Below are 21456 nucleotides of genomic sequence, written 5' to 3'. Positions count from 1 at the left end.
TTGCAGTAAAATAAAATTAAAAACTAAGGATAATGAAAAACAGCTTGAATTTAATCACTGCTAAAACTTGCTAGAAATTTGGTATGCCACAAACTCAAAAAAAGTGAACATTTTGTCATGTATATGAAAAACAATAATTTACAGAACGTCCTTCTTTCACAACAGTATATATACTTTATGGAAACCTAGACTTTCTTTGCGCTTTATGTTTGGGGTCCCAACCCTGCAATGAACATAAAGTCTTCCCCTTGGTTACCCTACTGACCTATTTCTTCCTCCATGGGATGAAAGCACACAGGCTTATTCATTCCCCAGAAAAGTGAAAGCGAGGTGCTATCACTTCCTGCAAAGTTGTTTTATGTACACAGCTGTTGTGAATTTTGCTACTGCCTGCCACACAAGTAGTGTATGTGTGCTTCCACATATGCAAACCCTCCTGTAAGTGGTGAACAGATAACACAAATGCAGATTTCCAGGATCACCCTCATGGACTGAACTGCAGACCCTTCCACCCACTCACCACCCAACTGCTGTGCTACTCCCATATTGATCTCTTCATGTTTTCCCAGCTCTCTAGTGTAAATGTCAGCACTTCGTCCATATTTACCAATGAATCTGGCTCGCTCTTTGGTCTTTATTATCCAGACACATAATGTGAAACAAGAGTGCAGATAGTATATTAACATTTAATTTGGCTATGTTAGAATTAAACAAGCATTTTAAGTACAAAAACTTAACAAATTTCCAAAAGCATGCACATTTTTTTTTAAATCAAAGGACTTGACAGAATCATTCAAGGTAACATGAATTTTTAAAGATCAGAATACAAAACTTCTTTCTCTGCTTGCATAATTCTCTAAAACTGATTTTTTACAAATGGCCTAATGCTGTACAGTAGTTGTAAGGCAGTTGACTTAGTAGAAGCTGGTTCATAGCTAGAAAATTAATCTGTGAGGACCAAAGATCAGGTGAACGCTGAACATCTTATTTAACAAATATAAATGATTGAAAAAGTGGGTTATATTAGTTTATGGAATACAGACAAATATATGTGTACTTGCTGGGAAAACAGATCACTGTCAAAACATCCACCTATCAGCAGGAACCTTTTTGGCTCTGATTCTTTCTCATTTATTGGAAGGAACATTTGAGGCTCCAGCTAATGAAGATTTACCAAGGAGTATTTCTTAACTTCAAGCAATGCCTGCTTGTCAGTGGAAAATATTTAACTGTGACCTGAAAGCATTAAAAACTGAAATATGAAGACAGTACTCAAAGCCTTTCAAGATGGTTGCAGGGTTAGTGATCTGCAGACAGCAGGGGCTTCCCCCTTAGAGTTCCAGATGTAGTATTCCGAAGAGACAAGGTCATGTGCTGCAAAGTAAAACATAATAAATTACAAAAAACTCACCCTACATTTAGGTTGTAACTTTAGTAATTAATACAAATATAATATACAATATGCTGTCTTGAGATAGCTAATCTGTTTTTTATACAAAATTTCACTTTCGTTGTAACAAAATTTCACTTTTGTTGTAACCTTCCTTTTATTTAACTTTGCAAACTAAAATGGAAGGTTTACATAATTTTACTTCAACGCAAAAGTTTCTTTACAATAATGAGATATTAACCTGACATCCAGTTATCCAAATTTTTAAGTTGTGGACTAAATTACAGTGCCCTTATGTTTACATGGTTGTTTATTTTGTGTCACATATCATTATTCTTAACTCTTTTGCCAGAAACTATACTACAAAAAAATTATTATAGAGCAATTGACTGCACCTCTTGCAAGTAATTCTTTCCATTGCAGCTGTCTGCTTTGCCAAGTTTTCAAAACAACATTTAAAACGTTGGAACTACAAGAAACTATGTTATTTGTTCACTTTTCATTCATTTACTTTTGAGATGCCTGCTTTATCATACTTAAGGTTGGAAGGAAAACAATGGACGTAAGGCAGAAAACAAATACTGGACTAGAAGCCAGTCTACCCAGGATGAGCACATGCACATATGCACATAACTAACACAGATGTATTGGCAAAAAAAAAAAAAAAAGTCCTCCTAAAGTAGAAGACCTCTCCCTTCTCTAACTGTAGCAAACTGCTTGCTACAACTGCAACAGGCATCTTACTACAGTTACTAACAAACACTGATCTTCAGCCATAATTGCTAATGCACTATCATTCATTTTTGGAGCTATTACATTTTCACAACTTCATAAAAGAATGCCAGTACTGCACTCATGATCCATAAGCACCTTTTGACTGTGTCCTCTAATGGCTTATGCCCAGGGCAGCCAACTCAGTCATTCTGTCCTAGTTATGGCTCTGGAGGTGAATGATGAAGCAGCTAACAAAGTCATCCATTTCAAAATAGAAAAACATCCTTTCTTAGAATGATTACTGTAAATGCACTCTAATAAAAGTTATACAGTATAAAAAGTACAGTTTTGTACCTACCATAAATGTAGATGTTCGAAGCTCCACATTGCTGCAGTCCTTACATATGGGTAGTCCGCTGTCCTCGGTCGGCCCGAATACCAAAGTATTAGGCTGACGTCGGTCATGGGCGCTCAGATCTGACATCAGAGCGTCAGGGTATAAAAGCGCATGACCGACGTCATATCCTCAGTCTTTTCTTGCCCCAGATGTCAGAAGGCCCTAAAAAGAAAGGCCACAGCCCAAAAACAGGATACCTCCCAAAAACATGCCCAACAACAACCCTCACCCAAACCATATAACCATGTCAAACTACAGAGGGGAAGGAGGGAGGGTAAATTGGACTGCAGCAATGTGGATCTTCGAACATCTACATTTATGGTAGGTACAAAACTGTACTATGTTCTTCATCTCACATTGCTGCAGTCCTTACATATGGGTAGAATCCCAAAGCAGAGGTAAAGGGAGGATGGCAAAATCATAAAGCATTAGGGGCTGCTAAAATGCCCTGTAATATAGCAGTGGCAAATCCAGCCCTAGACTTAGAATAAAGAGGAAGGTGGTAATGCTTGGAAAAGTATGTACTGAACTCCAAGTGGCTGCTTCCAAAATATCTTTGTAGCTACCCCTTAGAAAGGCAGTAGAAGTGGCAGTAGCTCTAGTGGAATGAGGTCTGATTCCAGCCGGAATCTCCTTACCATGATGGGAATAACAGAAAGAAATACAAAACCCAATCCATTTAGAAATAGTTTGTTTTGAAACAGGTTTTCCCTGAGAACCCAAAGCAAAAGAAACAAACAACTGCTGAGACTGCCTGAACCCCTTGGTTCTGCTCAAATAATAACGTAACTGCCTGTGAATATCCAAAGTATGCAAAATCTTCTCCCCTTTATTTTGGGGTTTGCATAAAAAGTAGGCAAATGAATAGTTTGGTTCAAGGCCACACTAGAAACCACTTTAGGCATAAAGGAAGGATTAGTACGCAAGGATACCCTATCCTTATGAAAAATCAGGAAAGGTTCCACTGCCATAAGGGCCTGTAATTCAGAAACCCTTCTTGCAGAGGTAATGGCCAACAAAAAAGCAGTCTTCCATGATAAATACTTTAACTCGGCCGTAGCTGCAGGCTCAAAAGGTTGTAGAGTAAGCTTTTCCAACACAAAATTGAGATCCCAAGCAGGAGTAGGAGCTCTACGTGGGGGTCTTATGTTCTTTGCCCCTCTAAGAAATTGCTTAAACAAAGGATGGGAAAATAAAGGAGGGTCACAGTCATAGTGAGCAGAAATGGCTGCAGCATGAACCTTTATCGAGGAGAAAGACAAACCCTTGTCCAATAACTCTGTAAGATATTGAAGAGAAACACTTAAATCAGGCTTGGAAACATCAAAGTCCTTCGCTTTGCTCCAAAGAAAAAATCTCCTCCATTTATCAGCGTAAACTTTCCTTGTACTAGGCCTTCTGGCCTCCAAAATAACATTCAAAACTTGTTGTGGAAGCTGAGACCCGCCAGGGTCTAAAACAGAATATGCCAGGCTGTGAGATGCAGAGACTGAATCTTGACATTGAGGAAGGGATTGCCCTCCTGAGACAAAAGATGCGGAATCAAAGGCAGAGGCCATGGAGGCTCCCATACCAAACTCCTCAGTAGTGGGTACCAGTGCTGTCGAGGCCAATCCGGCGCTATCAGAATCATGGATGACTTGTCTTTTCTGGCCTTCAGGAGTACCTTGGGAATGAGAGGCAGAGGTGGAAAGGCATAGACATGAAGATTGCTCCAACTGAATGATAGAGCATCCACCTTCCAAGCTGTGGGATGAAACATTTTTGTGCAAAACTTTGGCAACTGGTAATTTAGTGGAGAAGCGAACAGATCTATGTCTGGAGTCCCCCATAACATTGTCAACCTTTGAAACACATGAGGATCCAGTTTCCACTCGTGAGGATCCACAATTTGTCTGCTCAACACATCCGCTAAGGAGTTCTGTGCTCCTGGTAGAAACCTTGCCTGAAGATTGAGGTGTAAACTGAGAGCAGTCTCCCACAAAATCATTGCTTGCCTGCAAAGAGGGTACGAATGGGTTCCCCCTTGCTTGTTGATGTACACCACATGACAGTAGTGTTGTCTGTTTGAATCAACACCTGTCCTGGGTGAAGTAAATCCTTGAAAGCCATCAATGCAAATTGGACTGCTAACATCTCCTTCAAGTTGATATGCAAATGTTGAAGTCTGACAGGCCACGTGTCTTGCACCCATTTTCCATTGAGGTGTGCTCCCCAAGCCTTGTCCGAGGCATCTGTCGTTAGAATCTGACTCGCCTCTGGTCGGGTCACAGAGAGTCCCTTGTTTAGGTGACATTCCTGAGCCCACCACAAAAATTCTTTCTGAATGCAAGGTATTATCTGAATGACAGTGTCTAGATCTTGGCAGTGTTGTGTCCATACATTTTTGAGATACCATTGAAGCTTCCTCATATGCAGTTTGGCATTGGGAAGCACCAGAATACAAGATGCCATGAACCCCAAGGCTTGAAGGACTGTCCTTGCAGTCAGCCTGGACTGTAGAGACATTTGATGGAAATAAAGAGAAAGACTTCTTTGCTTGTCCGGGGTCAAAAAGGCCATCTGGGAAGCTGTATTCAGTCTCACACCCAGAAAGCACATGTCCTGAGAGGGTACTAGACTGGACTTTGTTTCGTTCACAGAATACCCTAGGCATCTTAACACTACCATCACATACTGTAGATGATGCAGAAGTTCGTCTTTGTGTTGTGCAATAATCAGGCAATCGTCCAAATAAGGATAAATCTGTATTCCTCTTAACCTGAAAAAGGCTATCACTGGAGCCAGAACCTTTGTGAACACTCTGGCAGTAGATAAGCCAAAGGGCAATGCAGAGAACTGATAATGTAAATTTCCAGCCCGAAAACGCAGGTACCTCCTGCAACTGGGCCTGATAGGAACATGAAGATAAGCCTCTTTGAGATCCAGAGTTACCATCCAGTGATCTTTTCCCAACAGAGGTAAAAGCTGTTGTAACGTCAGCATTTTGAACTTTGGAATGTCCAGATAAGTGTTGAGGATAGATAAATCCAAAATTGGTCTTCACGTGTTCCCTTTCTTTGGTACTAGAAACAGGCGAGAATAAAATCCTAGTCCCACTTCTGACAGAGGAACTGGCTGTATAGCTCCTATTTGAAGAAGTAAAGAAATCTGCTTGTGAGCCCCTATCCTTTGCCGAGGAGGAACGTCTGGCATGCCTTTGAAAGGAGGCAATGTATGGAAATAAAACTTGTAGCCTCGGTTTATAATGTCCAATACCCATTTGTCCTGGGTGACTAAAAGCCAGTTTTGCTTGAAGAGTGCTAACTTTCCTCCCAAAGGAGCTGCCAGGGAAGAAGAATCTGGCAGCTGGAAATGCAGGTCATTGGGCCTGTTTACGAAAGGACTGGCCCCTGCCCTCACCTGCAGATTGTGCAGGTGAACTCCAAGTTCTAGGCCTGAATGTACTGTGAGCTCTGCCCCTGCCACGTCTAGTTCTACCCCTAGACTGAGAATCAGAAGAAGGGTAGGTCCACCCCTTAGTAGGCCAATTTCTACTAAACATTGGAGGTTGCACCTGCAAAAAATCTTTAACAGTCTGCATGGACTTAGCCTTGTCTTCCATTTTCTTCAAAACCGACTCCACAGGGGGACCAAACAAAACTTCAGACTGTAAAGGGCATCCAGAATTCTAGTTTTAACATGCTCGGACAAATTCTGATCCTTAAGCCAGGCGTGCCTACGAAGAACTGAACCAGTGGCAGCCACCCTAGAAGAGGCCTGTACAGCATCAAAACCACACTGCAAAGAATGCTTACCCACCTGTTCAGAGACATGTACTAAATCTTGCAATTGTTTACACTCTATGCCCTCTGCCAAAGCATCCACTTTAGATTTTAGCTGAGAAAGGAGGAAATTCTGATATTTCAACATATGAAACTGGCAATTTAAAGCCCTCATTGCTAAAGTAGAAGAGGTATACACCTTCTTACCCCATCTATCCAAAGCTCTAGCTTCCTTATCTAGAGGAACCGGATTCTTTACAACAGAAGCTCTAACACCCTTAGGCCCCTGACTAATAGTTTCTGGGTCCACCCTAGGACTCTTATACAAATATTTATGAGCCTCAGGCACCCTGTAATACCTGTCCGGTTTAACTGGCGCAGGAGGCAAAGAATCTGGATTAAGGGAAGCCTCCGAGAAAACATCTTGAACAACATCCAAAACAGGAGGTATAGCCAAGGGTCTATGCTGTGGTAAAACAAGAATTCCCTAAGCCTCTTCCGTGAATCAGAGAAATCCTGTCCTTCCCACTTAAAATGCTCCCTCATGGAATGCAGAGTTTCTGAAAATGAAAAATCCTCTGGAGGAGAAGCAGAAGGAGTGGAATCCTCTGCATCAGAATCCGAATAAGGGGGAAAATCTTGAATATCTTCAGCAGAGGAGTCTGAGTCATCTGAGGCCTGATCCAAACTTTCCAACTCTGGCTCCACCCTGGGCCTCTTATCAGGAGGGGGCATAGAACCTCTAATTAAAGTAATCAAATCTTCTGCCATTTTAAGCATGTGCTTTTTAGGCACAGACCCTGAAGTACCTGGGGGGACACCAGAGGAAGGCAAAACAGACCTGCCCTTAGAAGAAGCCTTAGAAATAGTAGCAGAAGGCCTAACCACCTTAGGCATAGAAGGGAGAACAGTAATCTGAGAGGCCCCTTCAGCTTGACCTGACTCCTGTGAGGCCACATCCTGCAAAATCAAAGTTTCCCCCTGAGACTCAACAGAAACTTCAGCCGGATCCACCTGCTCCACTGTAGCTTCTGCAGGACCGGCGTCCGAACGGACGAATCAACCTGTCTAGGTTTCAAGGATTTGTCTTTGCGCTTCTTCGGAAGCGGCGCCGGGGATCCGACGGCATATTATAATTACACCGCTACCAAAGACTAACCTAGCACAATCTAACCTTCTTTTATAGTGCGCTTATTAAACCTAGCACAAAACCGACACCGACTACGCCGTGGTCCGTCCCAAACAAGGAATGCAAAGAGAGTGATAATCCCTATGCGGTATCTGTTTCCCACAAGAAATACAATTATTCACTTTTTCTGACATCCGGAATTAACAGAGGCAAGAAAAAACAAAAATATTCCCCAACGGGGTACTTAGCCCAACTTGGTTTCGGTCTGAAACTCAGAATTCGAAAATTTCAGAACGCCGAACGGCACTTGCAACGCTGCTTCTGCATCGGACCATGCGGCAAAAAAGACTGAGGATATGACGTCGGTCATGCGCTTTTATACCCTGACGCTCTGATGTCAGATCTGAGCGCCCATGACCGACGTCAGCCTAATACTTTGGTATTCGGGCCGACGGAGGACAGCGGACTACCCATATGTAAGGACTGCAGCAATGTGAGATGAAGAACATCTAACATATAATGCAGTAAAGCATACTATTTGTGTTATGAAAATGGTTCAAACATTTACTGTTACTTTGCTACTGCATATATAATCAGACAAAAGTATGCACATACCCAGGCACAGATACATGCAAGCCGCAGAAGTGTATTTTGCACTTTTATTCAACATGCACTGGAGTCAGCTCCCTATTGAAATCCTGGCACTCAGAATGCTGAGTGTCAACAAACTGAAAAAAAGACTGAAAACACAGGAGAAGAGAGAGACTATCGAAAATAGCTATTTTCCTTTAAACTTCTTTTTGCAGGGGAAGACAAGATCCCCACACCTCCTGAACTTACATATACCAACTCCAAGACTGCCATACCTAGGACAAAAAGGGAATATTCCAAGAAATGTCTTCTCGAACTTAGTATATGTAAGTCCATTCTTTCGGCCGTTCAGTCTCCAAATTTCAGGACTCACTCTATTAGGTCCTGATATTTCAAATGGTTATCCTGGAGACCCACTCCATTGAGGTGTTGATACTTGCTGCTGACAGTATCTGACCTCTCGTGCCACAAAGCTAATTACTTGGACCTATTTTCTAATACATTTCTGGCTGTCAAAAGTGTGTGCAGAAAGCATCAGTAGTAAATCAGTCTGAACAGCATGGAAATAAATCAAAAGGGTATGAAACTACTCCTATTAGAGGACTGTAAATTTTCTACTAGTGCACAACAATGAAAGGAAATGTTCTAATAGTTCACACACTAGGCTTCTACCAAGATCAACGTACACAACCAATGCATGGATGAGCCACAAAAATTACATTATTGTTGCTATTATTATATTGTACATATGCCCTGACAGCCAATGGCGACAACAAAAAGCTACTTGTTTTTATAGATTCCTCACATGATTCACTATGTAAAGATTATTGGGTCTATATAACCACATCGAATGGTGATAAGTTCCAACACCCTTTGTTTGAACCTAAAAGTCTGAAAGCCCTAAACTGTGAAGTTATGGAACATGGATTGTTTTCCCAGGGAAAAAAATTAGCAACTTCCAATTATACCTTCTAATCTTTAGTAAACACAAGTACCTTACATATCTAGACACCACATCCAATTCTCCTACTACAGGAGGAGAGTAACAGTGCAAAGTGGATATCTAGAATCTTTTATTAAATAATAGACTGATTTAGACCACAACAATACAGATACAGGCTAACCTTTTTGGTCTTTTTTTGTAAAAAAGGAGGAAAAGGAAATAAAGTTCTTTCTCCAGATGATTTCTGGGATTGACTGGACATCTCTCCTTTTGCAAAAAGATGGTAATCTCTAAGTCTACAACAACTATTTGAGACAGGAAGGGAGGGAAAAGAATGAGTTTTCAAATTAACTCAGTTAAATTATATTCCTTGATCATGCTAACACCTATATGCTATAATCTTCACCTGGGCACAAGATTCTAAACATCTTCCCACATGCTAAAATAAGAGGAGGTGAGTGTTCCCATCAATGGAGGATCGCCTTCTAAAATCATTAGCTGTCAATCAAAAGGAATATAAAAACATCCCAGAAGACACAAAAATTACTTTGTTATAGTCTGACTGAATATATTGCTGACTTTGTGACATTCCTGCCATCCCTCTAAACAGTACTTGGTTATCAAGGGTATGACCCTTGAAAGATACATCCATTAGTGTGCCCTTCTCTGCAAAGTTGATTAGACAAAGTCAACTGCGATGAAGGAAACAAACATCTGCTGTTAGAACTGCTCTTTCTGTGTGCAATATCACAGGATACTTTCAGAGGAGGCAAGTGCAGATCAGTGTGTGATGTACCTTAAATAAGCATTCCAGTCAGTGGGCACCTGTATATAAGTACTGAGCATGTGCAAGCAAGAGTGCCATTTTTAGTGCGCAGCCAGAGTGACAGCATGCATATATGTAGTCAGTCAGTTTTTAAGTTCAATGTTCCTGCCATCCATCTTGATGTGTTTCTATACAATAAACTACTTAAACGAACACCCAAGCCTCATCGTCTTCTTAATTTATGCAAGACAAATGACATGGTGTCAGAATGGGATCCAGAGTCACAGCCATAAGGCAACCGGCTAGAAGTGGAGGAATATACGGAATATACAGGACTGGATCACCCCAACTGCTCAAATGACTTGCAAAACAGGTCAGAAACAAATTTCAGGTACTAAAACTCGCTTAAATGATTTCTTTTGCTATAAATATAAAAGGAAGCACTCAGAACACTCAAAACAAATTTCTCATTACACTACATGTACAGAACGGTGACATACTGAAAAATTTATTCAAAATAATTATGAAAACATTTGAAACAATATCCGAATCACATAAAATGTACAAAAAAAGGGAACGACTATATTTTTTTGCTATGTACTACTTTTTCACTTTAACTAAAGCTATTCAAAGTATCCGAAGTGTGCAAAGTGTTTGCAAGTGTGTGCAGTATTACAGTGCAGTTATTTCACAAAGTACAGTTATTTCAAAGAATATTTTGCAGAGTACAGTCTTTCAAAGAACTTATTGTGCATTTGACTATTACTAAATGTACCAAGTGTGTATATGTTCGTACATAATTACAAGTGCCAAGATTGCATTGTGTTTTACTATAATATGTGGGCATGGCAGAAGGTTTTCGCAGACCCGTACCATTTGTGTTTGATGACAATATTGCAGAAAATTGGAGAGTGTTTGAGCAGGGATACAATACTTTCATGCAGGCTGCTTTTTCTGAGAAAGACGTATGTACAAAAGTGTACATTCTGCTTAATTTAGCTGGGTCAGAGGCCACTGAAAGAGAGCATTCATTTGTGTATGTACCTGCTGTGTTTGCAGGAGAGTGGGAAGACCACCATATTGTGGTACTGGCTGAAATGAGGGAAGACACTGAGTGCTTAAAACTTAAATTTAGAGAAATATGTAATCCCCAAATGAATATTACCACTGGAAAGACACTTATTTTACACAAGAGTTCAAAAGCCTGGTGAAACTTTTGCAGCATATATAACCAACATCAGTAATAAGGCTAAAATGTGGTGATTTGAGAGATGAGTTGATAAAGGACAGGCTTGTGTGTGCTATTAACAATGACACAGGGAGAAAGATTTTGCTTCGAGACAGTGAGACAGTGATTTGATGTTAAATAAGGCCAATGACACTTGTCAGATATACAAGCTTACAGAAAGGCACACGAGTATGCTTACAAATGAGAAAGCAAGCCTTCCAGTACCTTCCATAGCTCATATAGATAGTATGCAAAATGAGGTTACAAGACACAAGCCAAAGCATGGAGTTGCCACAGCCCCAACTTCAGTAAAACCCAGAGCTACCTCAGTAAGGCCTAAGGTGCACGCAGCAAAGGACGGGGGTGACTCAGCAAAACCCATAGCAATGTCAACCACGAAGACACGAAGTTCCTCCAAAAGGTTTAATAACAACAAGGCACGTACACATTAAACCAACACTGACCTAGGTTTCGTCCTGTGGACTTCTTCAGAGTGTTGGTAACCATAACAATTTATACTAAACATCAGTGATTTAATTAATTGAATAATTGCATCAAGCTGTTACAATGCTGCTCGGAAAGTTACAACAAATGGAAAGACCATATTTTTACCTATAACAACCACACCTACAACATTAAACACATAAATTAATATCCACTACTTTAAAATTATATATATATATTGATAAACATATATATATAATATATAATATAAAAGTATTTAAAAATGCATATGTACATATAAGTGATTGTCTGTGATGGTATTAAATAAACTAAAAAGCTAAATGTAACTATTAATATGTTGAAACTGTCCACTTATATAATTTTATAATTCTACATAACCAGCTGTAATGTTATGATAAAACTAAACATTATAAAGTTGTACAACTAATTAAACTGCATAATATTAACCCAATATATTTTGCAGCCTAAGGTATGGTTTGATAGTTATAAATTCATTAAGCCCTGGAAGAAAATGTGCATTTAATATCATCTGCCACTTGAGCTCACAAACATCAAGGTGATGTTCAGTTAACCTACCCTGTTGATCCTGAACTAACTGTTCTAATATACAAAAAGAAAATTTATGCTCTTTATATGATATAATATGTCGTGCTAAGGCATTGGTGGGTTTTTGATGTTGAATATCCAAGACGTGTTCCTTAATTCTATCCCTAAATTTTCTACATGTCTTGCCCACATAGAATGCCATGCAGAATTCACATTTAGCTAAATAGACTACGTTAGTTGAATGACAATTGAACCTACCCCTAATCCTAATAAATGTATTGTTAACTATTATTTTACTTCCTGTTTTCATAATATAGGGACATGTAGTACACCTACCACACTTGCTGTTACTTCTAATTTTATTTATGTTAATGCCCAAGTGTGTATTGCCTCTCTCAAAAATTTGTTTCAAGGCTCTGTCCTTACGAAAAATGAACTTGGGTTTGCATAATGTATAACCCTGAAATTCCCTTAACCTAATGAATGATCCCCAATTCTTCTCAATAATATTGATAATAGCATCAGTGTCCGCATTAAACGTGACCACAAACAAAATGTATTCATCCAGTAAATTATACTTCAATTGATTGTTAACATTATTACTAAATATAGGATGTGAACTTTTAAGTATAGACTGAATCTGTCCATTTCTCCTTTTGATCTGTATTTCATTCCTTAGGTCCTCACATAAGGATATAGGATAAGCCCTATTAGTAAATAATTTTATCATGAAGTCAACTTCCCTTACAAAATCGACATCATCACTAACCATACGTGCTGCCCTAATAAATTGTCCTTTGACAATCGATTTTTTCTGATGCTCCGGGTGCCAGCTGTCGTAATGCAAGTATGAGTTTGAAAATGTGGATTTCCTGAAAATTTTGGATGATATATGATTGTTGTTTTTATTATAGGTTAAGCTTACATCTAAATAGTTAATTTCCTCTTTACTGACTTCATGGGAAAATTTCAAAAACCATACTGTTTGGTTAATATAAACAATAAATCTCTCAAGGATGTTTTTATCTCCCTGCCATATAATAAAAATGTCATCCAAAAAACGGGTGTATAATTTAATATATGACTTAAATTCACTATTAAAGACAAAGTTGTTTTCCCAATATGCCATGATGTAATTGGCATATATGGGGGCACATGCTGCCCCCATTGCCACACCAGTTTTTTGACGAAACCTATAGCCTTCAAAAAATATAAAATTATTTTTTAACACTATTTCCATTAACCTTACATAAAGATTTATATGGTCTTGCTCATAAACACCAGTAACTATTAACTGCTCTTCCATCCATTCTAGGCCAATGTCGTGTGGTATAACACTAAAAAGGTTAACCACATCAATTGTCAAAAACATGATGTCATCATGTACTCCATAGTTTCTGATCTTATCCAAAAAATGCCATGAGTCTTTAGTTATGTAAGGAAAACTATTTAAACCATTTTTCAGTTTTGAATCCAAATATTGACTTATAAACGACACTTTACTCCTCTTACCATCGACAATTGGTCTAAAACGAACATTATTAAGACCTTTGTGGATCTTTGGGATACCAAAGATCCCACTGACCACAGGGTATTTATTTGTCATATAGAAAAATTCTTCCTCATTGATCTGCCCTTGAAATAACATGTCTTCAAGAGATGGATCAATACCTTTTAAGCTAAGTTGACCTCATTAATACTTACTTCCACATAATTATCATCCGACAACATAGTTAACATTGCATTGTCATAATCCACCTTATCCATTATTACAGCTCCGTTTCCCTTATCAGGCTTCATTACACGTATATTTTTGTTACTACATATAAATTGAATACCATCAATATGTTCCTGTTTTAAATTACTCTGATATACTAAATTGTCATCCTTATATAATTGTCTGATGTCTTGTTCACACAAGTTTTCAAAAATGTGTACCATATTATTGTAAGGTGGATTGAAATAGCTGGGTTTATGTAAATTAGTTGTTTTAACTATATGCTCTTCACTCTTTTTAAAACCAAAATAGGCCAACAAATTTAATTTGCGTGTAAATAACTTCAAGTCTATAAGTGTGTCAGCTACATTTCCTCTTCTACAAGGTACAAAATTAAACCCTTTTGATAAAATGTCTGCATGATGTGTGTTAAACTCTGTACTTGAATAGTTGAACAACTTAAAATCTTTTGTAATGTTAAACACTATTATAGGATTTGACAAAGGGGTAATACAATCATTCACTTGTTCCCTATAAAAAGGGTAGGCCTCACCGTCTTGCTGATTAATCTGTGTTAAATCATTTTCTTCATTAACCCAAAATGTGGGGGTACCACCTTTCCTACCTACAATGTTTGTATCATTATCTATACACTGCCCTTCATTATTAAGTGTACCTGTATTGACTGAGTCCAAATGAACTTCATTGAACTCCCCCATAACTTTGTGTACACTCATCTGCATTAAAATATTGTCATCATTGTCGAGATGTACTTCATCCAGTGTTTCCCCATCATCTAGGTTACATATTACTTCCCGTTTACTACGGCGATTAATGTTTGCATCAAATGTATCTACATTACTTAACATACCATCACAAACATCACTAAATGTGGTCGCCGCTTCTATTAAGTCAGCACTGCCACTATCTTCCAATAAAGATTCATGAATACATACACTTTTACTACATCGATCACTAGAGGTCGACCTTTAGTGATTCGATGTAGTAAGACTTCGATAACGTGATGTAGATGCAAAATATTTTGTACTGTTTGGATTAATTGGAGCCCTGTAGAGCTCAAAGTAGATACAGGCTCAAAGTGCAATCTTATGCCAGCAGAAACATCTGCTAGAGTAAAAGTTACAGAACAACTTGATTTGACAGAGTGTGCAAAGCTTGTTGCTTATGGTGGTGAAGAGATTCAACCTGAAGGCTCAGTAGTAATTTCATGTTACTCTGCTGGAAACAGCTATGACTTGAAGTTTTAAGTAGTCAAGAGACACGTACAGTCATTATTAGACCTCAGAGACAGTTTGAAGTCCACCATGTAAGCCTGAATGACAGTAGCTCAAATTCACCCCAGACTATTTTTCTGAGTATGCTGATATTTTTGCAGACAAACTAGGCAAACTGCCAGTTGTGTACTCTAGGAAGTTAGACCCAGAGGTCAGCCCAGTTATCAGACCAGCACGGAAAGTTCCAGTAGCTATGCAGAACAGAGTCAAAGCTGAGTTAGACAGAATGGTGCAGCTAGGAATAATTTGTCCAGTAGAAGAACCTACTGAATGGGTATCCTCCATGGTGGTAGCTCATAAGAAATGCTCAGATGATATAAAAATATGTATTGATCCAAGAGATCTGAACAAAGCATTAAAAAAGCCTCATCATCCAATGTGCACAGTCGAAGATTTAGCTGCCTTCATGCCAAATGTCACTGTTATTTCTGTCTTAGATGCAGAGAGTTCATTCTGGCAAATTTTACTTGATCAAAAATCTTGATTGTTAACCACATTCGGCATGCATTTGGAAGATGCAGATTTCTGAGAATGCCATTTGGGATAAATTCTGCCAGTGAAGTCTTTCAGAGTGCAATGAAGCAAATTTTTTGGGCTATCCACGTGCTATTATAGCAGATGATATCCTAGTAGGAGGCAATGGTGAAGTCGAACATGACAGAAGCCTCAAAAAAGTTCTGGAAAGAGCACATGAAGTGAATCTTAAGCTGAATCCTCAGAAGTGCAAATTCAGGCTACAAGTTGTTACTTATGTTGGTCACCTATTTACCATTTCAGGCTTATGACCAGATCCTTCCATGCAAACAGCAATTCTCCAGATGCCAACTCCAGACAATGTTCAAGGCCACCAACATTTTCTTGGCATGGTCAACTATCTAGGTAAGTTCATTCCAGATTTAAGCCAACTTTCAGCACCACTAAGATGCTGACAAGCAAAGATGTAATTTGGTCATGGTCAGAACAGCACCAAAGAGTATCTGATGTCCTGAAACAGAAAATTTCTAGTCCACCAACTCTCAGCCACTGTGATGTTTACAAACCAGTTACTCTTTCTTGTGATGCTTCTAAGTTTGGTCTAGGTGCAGTCATTCTTCAAGAGGGTAGACCAGTAGCCTATGCTTTGAGAACTATTACCCAGACAGAGATGCAGTATGCCCAGATTGAGAAAGATCTTTTGGCGATTGTGTTTGCATGTTTGAAGTTTCATGATTATATTTATGGTCGACCTATCCAGATCGAACCTGATCAGCCTTTAGTTACCATTTTGAGAAAGTCTATGCATACAGCTTCAGCTAGACTGCAATACATGATGCTCAAATTACAGAAGTACAATTTCAATTTTATCTATACAAAAGGCAAGCATCTTTATCTTGGTGATACCTTATCCAGAACGCCCAGGAAAACCACAAAACAGCATAACAACAAACATCTTGATTTTGAGGTCGTGGAAGTGAGAATTTTTTCTTATATATGTCTTGGATGAGCTCAGAACTTAGACAGCTTCAGATCCAATTCTCCAGAAACTCAACCTCTTTATTAGTCAAAGCCTTCAAAGCAATCTTGTTTACCAGTAGAAATGCAACCATATTTTCCAGTCAGACAACAGAATCATCATGAAAGGTCCTAAAGTGATTGTTCCAAAATCCTTGCAACAAGACTACATTCAGATTTTGTATTGTGGCCACTCAGGAATTGATTCTACCAAAAGAAGGGTGAGAGGACTAGTATTTTGGCCCTGTATGTCTATTGAGAAAGAACTTTCATCTTGTTAAGTATGTAATAGTGCAAAGCCGCGTCAGCAAAAAAAAAAAAAAAAACTCTCCAGTTAAGCCAATTTCCTGAACTACCCTGTTCGACAGTAGCCACAGATATCTGAGTGGAATGGTCAACATTATTTGGTGTTAGTAAACTCTTATTCAAATTGGTTCGAGATTAACCTACTTCCCAACCTAACTTCCAGTACTGTCATTACTAAGCTGAAGATACATTTTTCTGTTCAAGGTAATCCACACAGAGTTATTTCTGACAATGGTGCACAGTTTACAAGTCAGAAGTTCAAGAAATTTGCAGAAGCATGGGACTTTGTTCACATTACGAGTAGTCCTGAATACCCTCAGTCCAATGACTTGGATGAACGTGCAGTTCAAAGTGCAAAACAGCTGTTAGAGGAATCCATACGTGACAATACTGATGTTTTCCTAAACTTGCTAAATCTCAGAAATATTCCTCATGATAATCATCTTGGTTCACCTGCCCAAAGACTTACATCGAGACAAACCAGAACCACATTACCAATCAGCAGTAATTTATTGGTTCCATGTGCCAAGAACAGCAAAGCAGTAAAAGTCAGACTGTTGAAGTGTTTGTTCCAGAAGTCTTACTAGGATATAAAGCAGCAAACCACTCAGTTCATTGAGAAAAGGGGAGATAGTGAGGATGCAGACGTCAAAAGGTTTTGATTACATCGGATCTATGAGAGGTTTGTGTTAAGAACAGAGATCGTACATTGTGGAATCACAAGGAATGGAATTCAGACAAAATCTGTAGCATTTGTTACCAGTATGTGAACCAGTGTTACAGCATCTTGCTTGTGAGAAAGACTCTAGTTCTCAGAATGACTTGTCCAGTGTTCCTGTTCCACAGGACATTCCATCAGCAATCCCTAAGAGTCCTCAAGCAGAACATTCCCCAGTGACTGTCCCTGTTGCTAAACCCAGTCCTAACTATTATGTTACGAGATCAGGTTGCATCTCGAAACCTAGTTCCAGATACACAGCAACCTGGACATGACTGTTGTTTTCTTTATTAGTGTCTGTATAACTGCATGCCTATTGAAATGTCACTGCTTATATGACACAGCTCAGTAAAGAGGGAGGATGTAGCTCAGAGTGCATGATGTACCTTTAAGAAGCATTCCAGTCAGTGTACACATGCATACAAGTACAGAGCATGTGCAAGCAAGAATGCCACTTTGAGTGAGCAGCCAGAGTGACAGCATGCATGTATGTAGTCAGTCAGTTAGTTAGTTAGATAGTTCGTTTAAGTTCAATGTTCCTGCCATCCATCCTGATGTGTTTGTATACAATAAACTACTTAAACTAACACCCAAGCCTCAACGTCTGCTTAATGTACATAAGACAAGCGACAGCAAGTTTATTTTTTGGGCCATCCCTGGGAGATTTTGTGCATCAAACATATCCTGTACTGACTGTGAACTCTCTGACTTGTCTAAATTATCCACAACTTAATTATTTGCCCCATAAAGATGACGGCAATCATAGGCAGAGTGACTCTCATAAAGGTGCACTCTCCAAGAGGGCCCAGTGCTCCACATTTCCTATCAGGGGTAGTGCTGGGTTAAAGAACTGCACCATGGTTTAGAGGCTCCATACCAGGAAGATAAAACTAGTGGGTAATAAATCCTATCAAATATAGGAGTTAGTGGCAAAGCATCAAGATGATGCCAAAAAGTAGTGGTCACATCCTAGGAGGAGTCCTTAACAGGCTCAAAAATCCATTAAGTTAGACTGAGGTTCCCACCAATTCTTGAGGTAATATTTTGAAGTCTGTGTACCAGACAGACCAGTTGAAAGCACTCTCCATGATTGTAAGCTAGTCCCTCAGGAAATAGTTACATGAGCCAATTCTGGCTACTGAGGGGATTTCTTGGCCTGATCCTCCAAAAGTACTGTGAAAAGAAATTGACAAGTACTCTGAGGGTGATGAAGACTACCATCACACTCTAAAAAAATAAAGAAAGAAACAGCCTCTCCTCTTCCTACCCTTTAAAGAGACATATGCAGACTTAAGAAATCCCCTACATCACATCTTCATATATTTTCATTATTCTACCATGTGAAACGCTGATTGCCAGAATGGGGCGAATCAGGAAGGTTATAATTTGCTTGTCAAAGTTTCATTTCAACTTGTGCAGAATGCAGCTATGAGTTATTAACAGAGTAACATTTTTTTGGTAGTGGGATTGACACAAGTGTCTATTAGCAGACTCAAAATCTTTGGTAGTGGGGCTGACACAAGTGTCTACCAGGCCCAAATGATCATGAAATCTTTAGACAGTTGAGAAATGCTACAAAAAAATCAATAGTCCAAAATAAAAAGTACTACTACCATAAGCTCCAGCAGGCCCAACATAAAAACCCTCAAAAATTCTGGTCAGGTATAAACAGCCTACTCCACCCAGGGCACTCCAAAACTCCAACCTCAGCTAATTTGACTCAAAATTCTCCCAGCCAAATTGCCAATTCCTTTAATAAATTCTTTGTGGATTCAGTCCAATCATTAGCAAGTACCTTATCACCAGCCAGCATCTCCAACACACTCTCACAAACCATTTTATCTCCTCCCCTCCAATTACAGCCTGTTCCAACCTCTCTCATCCATACTCAGCTTCAAAAACTAAAACCATGTACCCCCTCAGCAGACCTCCTTCCAGCTGAATTTCTGCAAATCACAGCTGGAGTATTTGCTTACCCTATCTCTATCTTAATTAATAGGGCCATCACAGAAGGCACTATACCATCTCTTTGGAAGGTCTCATATATTATACTTCTACATAAGGGAGGAAACTCAACAGAACTCTCTAATTTCTGTCCCATAGCTCTACTTTCTCCTTTAGCAAAAATCATGGAGAGATGCATTCACCGGCAACTTCTCTATCATCTCCTCCAAAATAATCTTTTAGCCAAGTGCCAGCATGGCTTTAGGCCTTTTCATAGTACTACTACTGCACTCCTATCCTTTTCTGACTCAATTAATAAAAATCGAAACAACAACTTGCTCACCTCTGCTCTCTTTCTAGACCTCTCCAAAGCCTTTGACATGGTGAATCATCACTTAATGATGGATATACTTACTTCACTTTCAACTGACACTCAGGCAGTCAAATGGCTTGAATCCTATCTTAGAAATAGACAACAGACAGTCCTCTGGGACAACAACCTATCTCCTCTACTCCCTATCTTGCAGGGAGTCCCACAAGGCTCTATTTTGGGGTCCATCCTCTTTTCTATTTTTATCAATGACTTGAAAACATCCCTACCTCAAACTACCTGTATTCAATATGCCGACGGCTAGAACCTAATCTGTGCCACAGCATCTTCTGCTGAACTTCAGTCTAACACCCAAAAAGTATTTACCTTAGTCGAAAACTGGTTCGCTAAATGCTGTCTCCTCCTTAACCCAAAAAAAAACAAACTTCTACTGTTTACCCCTACCCAGAAGTCTCCCTCTATTGATTTCACAATTATATCAAATAATGACACTGTAATAGTACCAGACACAACTACTAAACTCTTAGGTGTAACAATTGACCATAACCTCAACTTTGACTAGCAAATAAAGTAAACTATCAAATCAGTGAATAGAAAACTGGGATTCCTCTATAGGCTAAAACCGTTCCTTACACCTATAGCCAGGACTACTATTGCCCAAACTCATCTAATTTCAACCCTTCTCTATGCCTCCCCAATTTTTACAAATCTATCCAAAAACAATCAAAATAAGCTGGCCACTTCTTACAATAACATTACCAGATTTGCCACTGGATCCCCATTCCATACTCACCATTGTCAAAATCTAAGGAAACTAGGATGGTTGGAACTGCAAAACCAGCTTCTTTTTCAGCAACTATCACCCACAAAATCTTGCATCATCCTGCAAATACTCCCATTCTCTCTAACTTGATCAACCCATATAAAAATCTAAGTACCCTAGGCTCAGCTAATAAGTTACTAGCTGCAACCCTAAAATGCAATAACAAATCAGGTGATTCTCTACTTACTAACAACATTGGAATCTTTTGGAATAAACTTCCAAGTAATCTTATATCCCTTTCATCTACTCCACTGTTCAAAAAGCATCAAACCTTCCTTAATTCACAATGGCTGTGTCCATGCAACAATCCTGGCTGAAACACTTTTTGTCACAACTAACCTTTCTAGTTTACTAAGTTTTCTGCTTTAAACTCTGTTGTCAAACGTGTCTATTTTTGTCTTGCACCTATTATTCTATATACCAAGTTATATATCCTTTCCTTATTGCTGTTCCTTTTTTGTCATATAATGTAAATAAGCCTAACTCGTAGGGGTTTTGTGTTACTATGTATAACCAATTTTTGATTAATATCCCCTTATGTTTATATTTACACATGTATATTAGTTGTATACAGCTGTTGTGGAGCTTTTCTCCCCGGGCCTCTACTGAAAATGGACATATATCCAGCTAGACTAGCTCAGTCAACAAATGTAAAATAAAATAAACAAATAAATAAAATTCCTTGATATTGCCTAATATATTACATCTTCTGATATTTAGCATGTGTTTGCAGGGGTCGGAAGGCACTTGGCAATACACCCAGTAATCTGATGACAAGATGATGAAGCGTGTGGCTTCAAAACCACTCCATCAATCTGGAGCTACCAAAAGAGACACCTGACAGTAAGATAAATATATTCAGTTCAAGTTATAAATGAGCATTCTTTATGGTGACGTC

At 39.0% G+C, this 21456-nt stretch overlaps 1 protein-coding gene across 3 annotated transcripts in view; it reads right to left on the bottom strand.

The window, feature by feature from the left end:
* Positions 1 to 620: 620 nt before the first annotated feature.
* Positions 621 to 21456, bottom strand: part of AP5M1 (adaptor related protein complex 5 subunit mu 1) — an 857482-nt gene continuing 836646 nt past the window's right edge. For all 3 annotated transcript variants that reach the window (XM_044074440.1, XM_044074442.1, XM_044074441.1), the window contains one exon: positions 621 to 1374. In XM_044074440.1, the coding sequence (XP_043930375.1) occupies positions 1283 to 1374 (92 nt within the window). In that variant the 3' untranslated portion in view covers positions 621 to 1282. The remainder of the gene's footprint in view (positions 1375 to 21456) is intronic.

This window comes from Protopterus annectens, chromosome 6.part0, assembly GCF_019279795.1.
Source record: "Protopterus annectens isolate FY-2018-M chromosome 6.part0, PAN1.0, whole genome shotgun sequence".
Taxonomy (NCBI): Eukaryota; Metazoa; Chordata; order Ceratodontiformes; family Protopteridae; genus Protopterus; species Protopterus annectens.
This window is presented reverse-complemented; position numbering and strand designations above follow the sequence as displayed.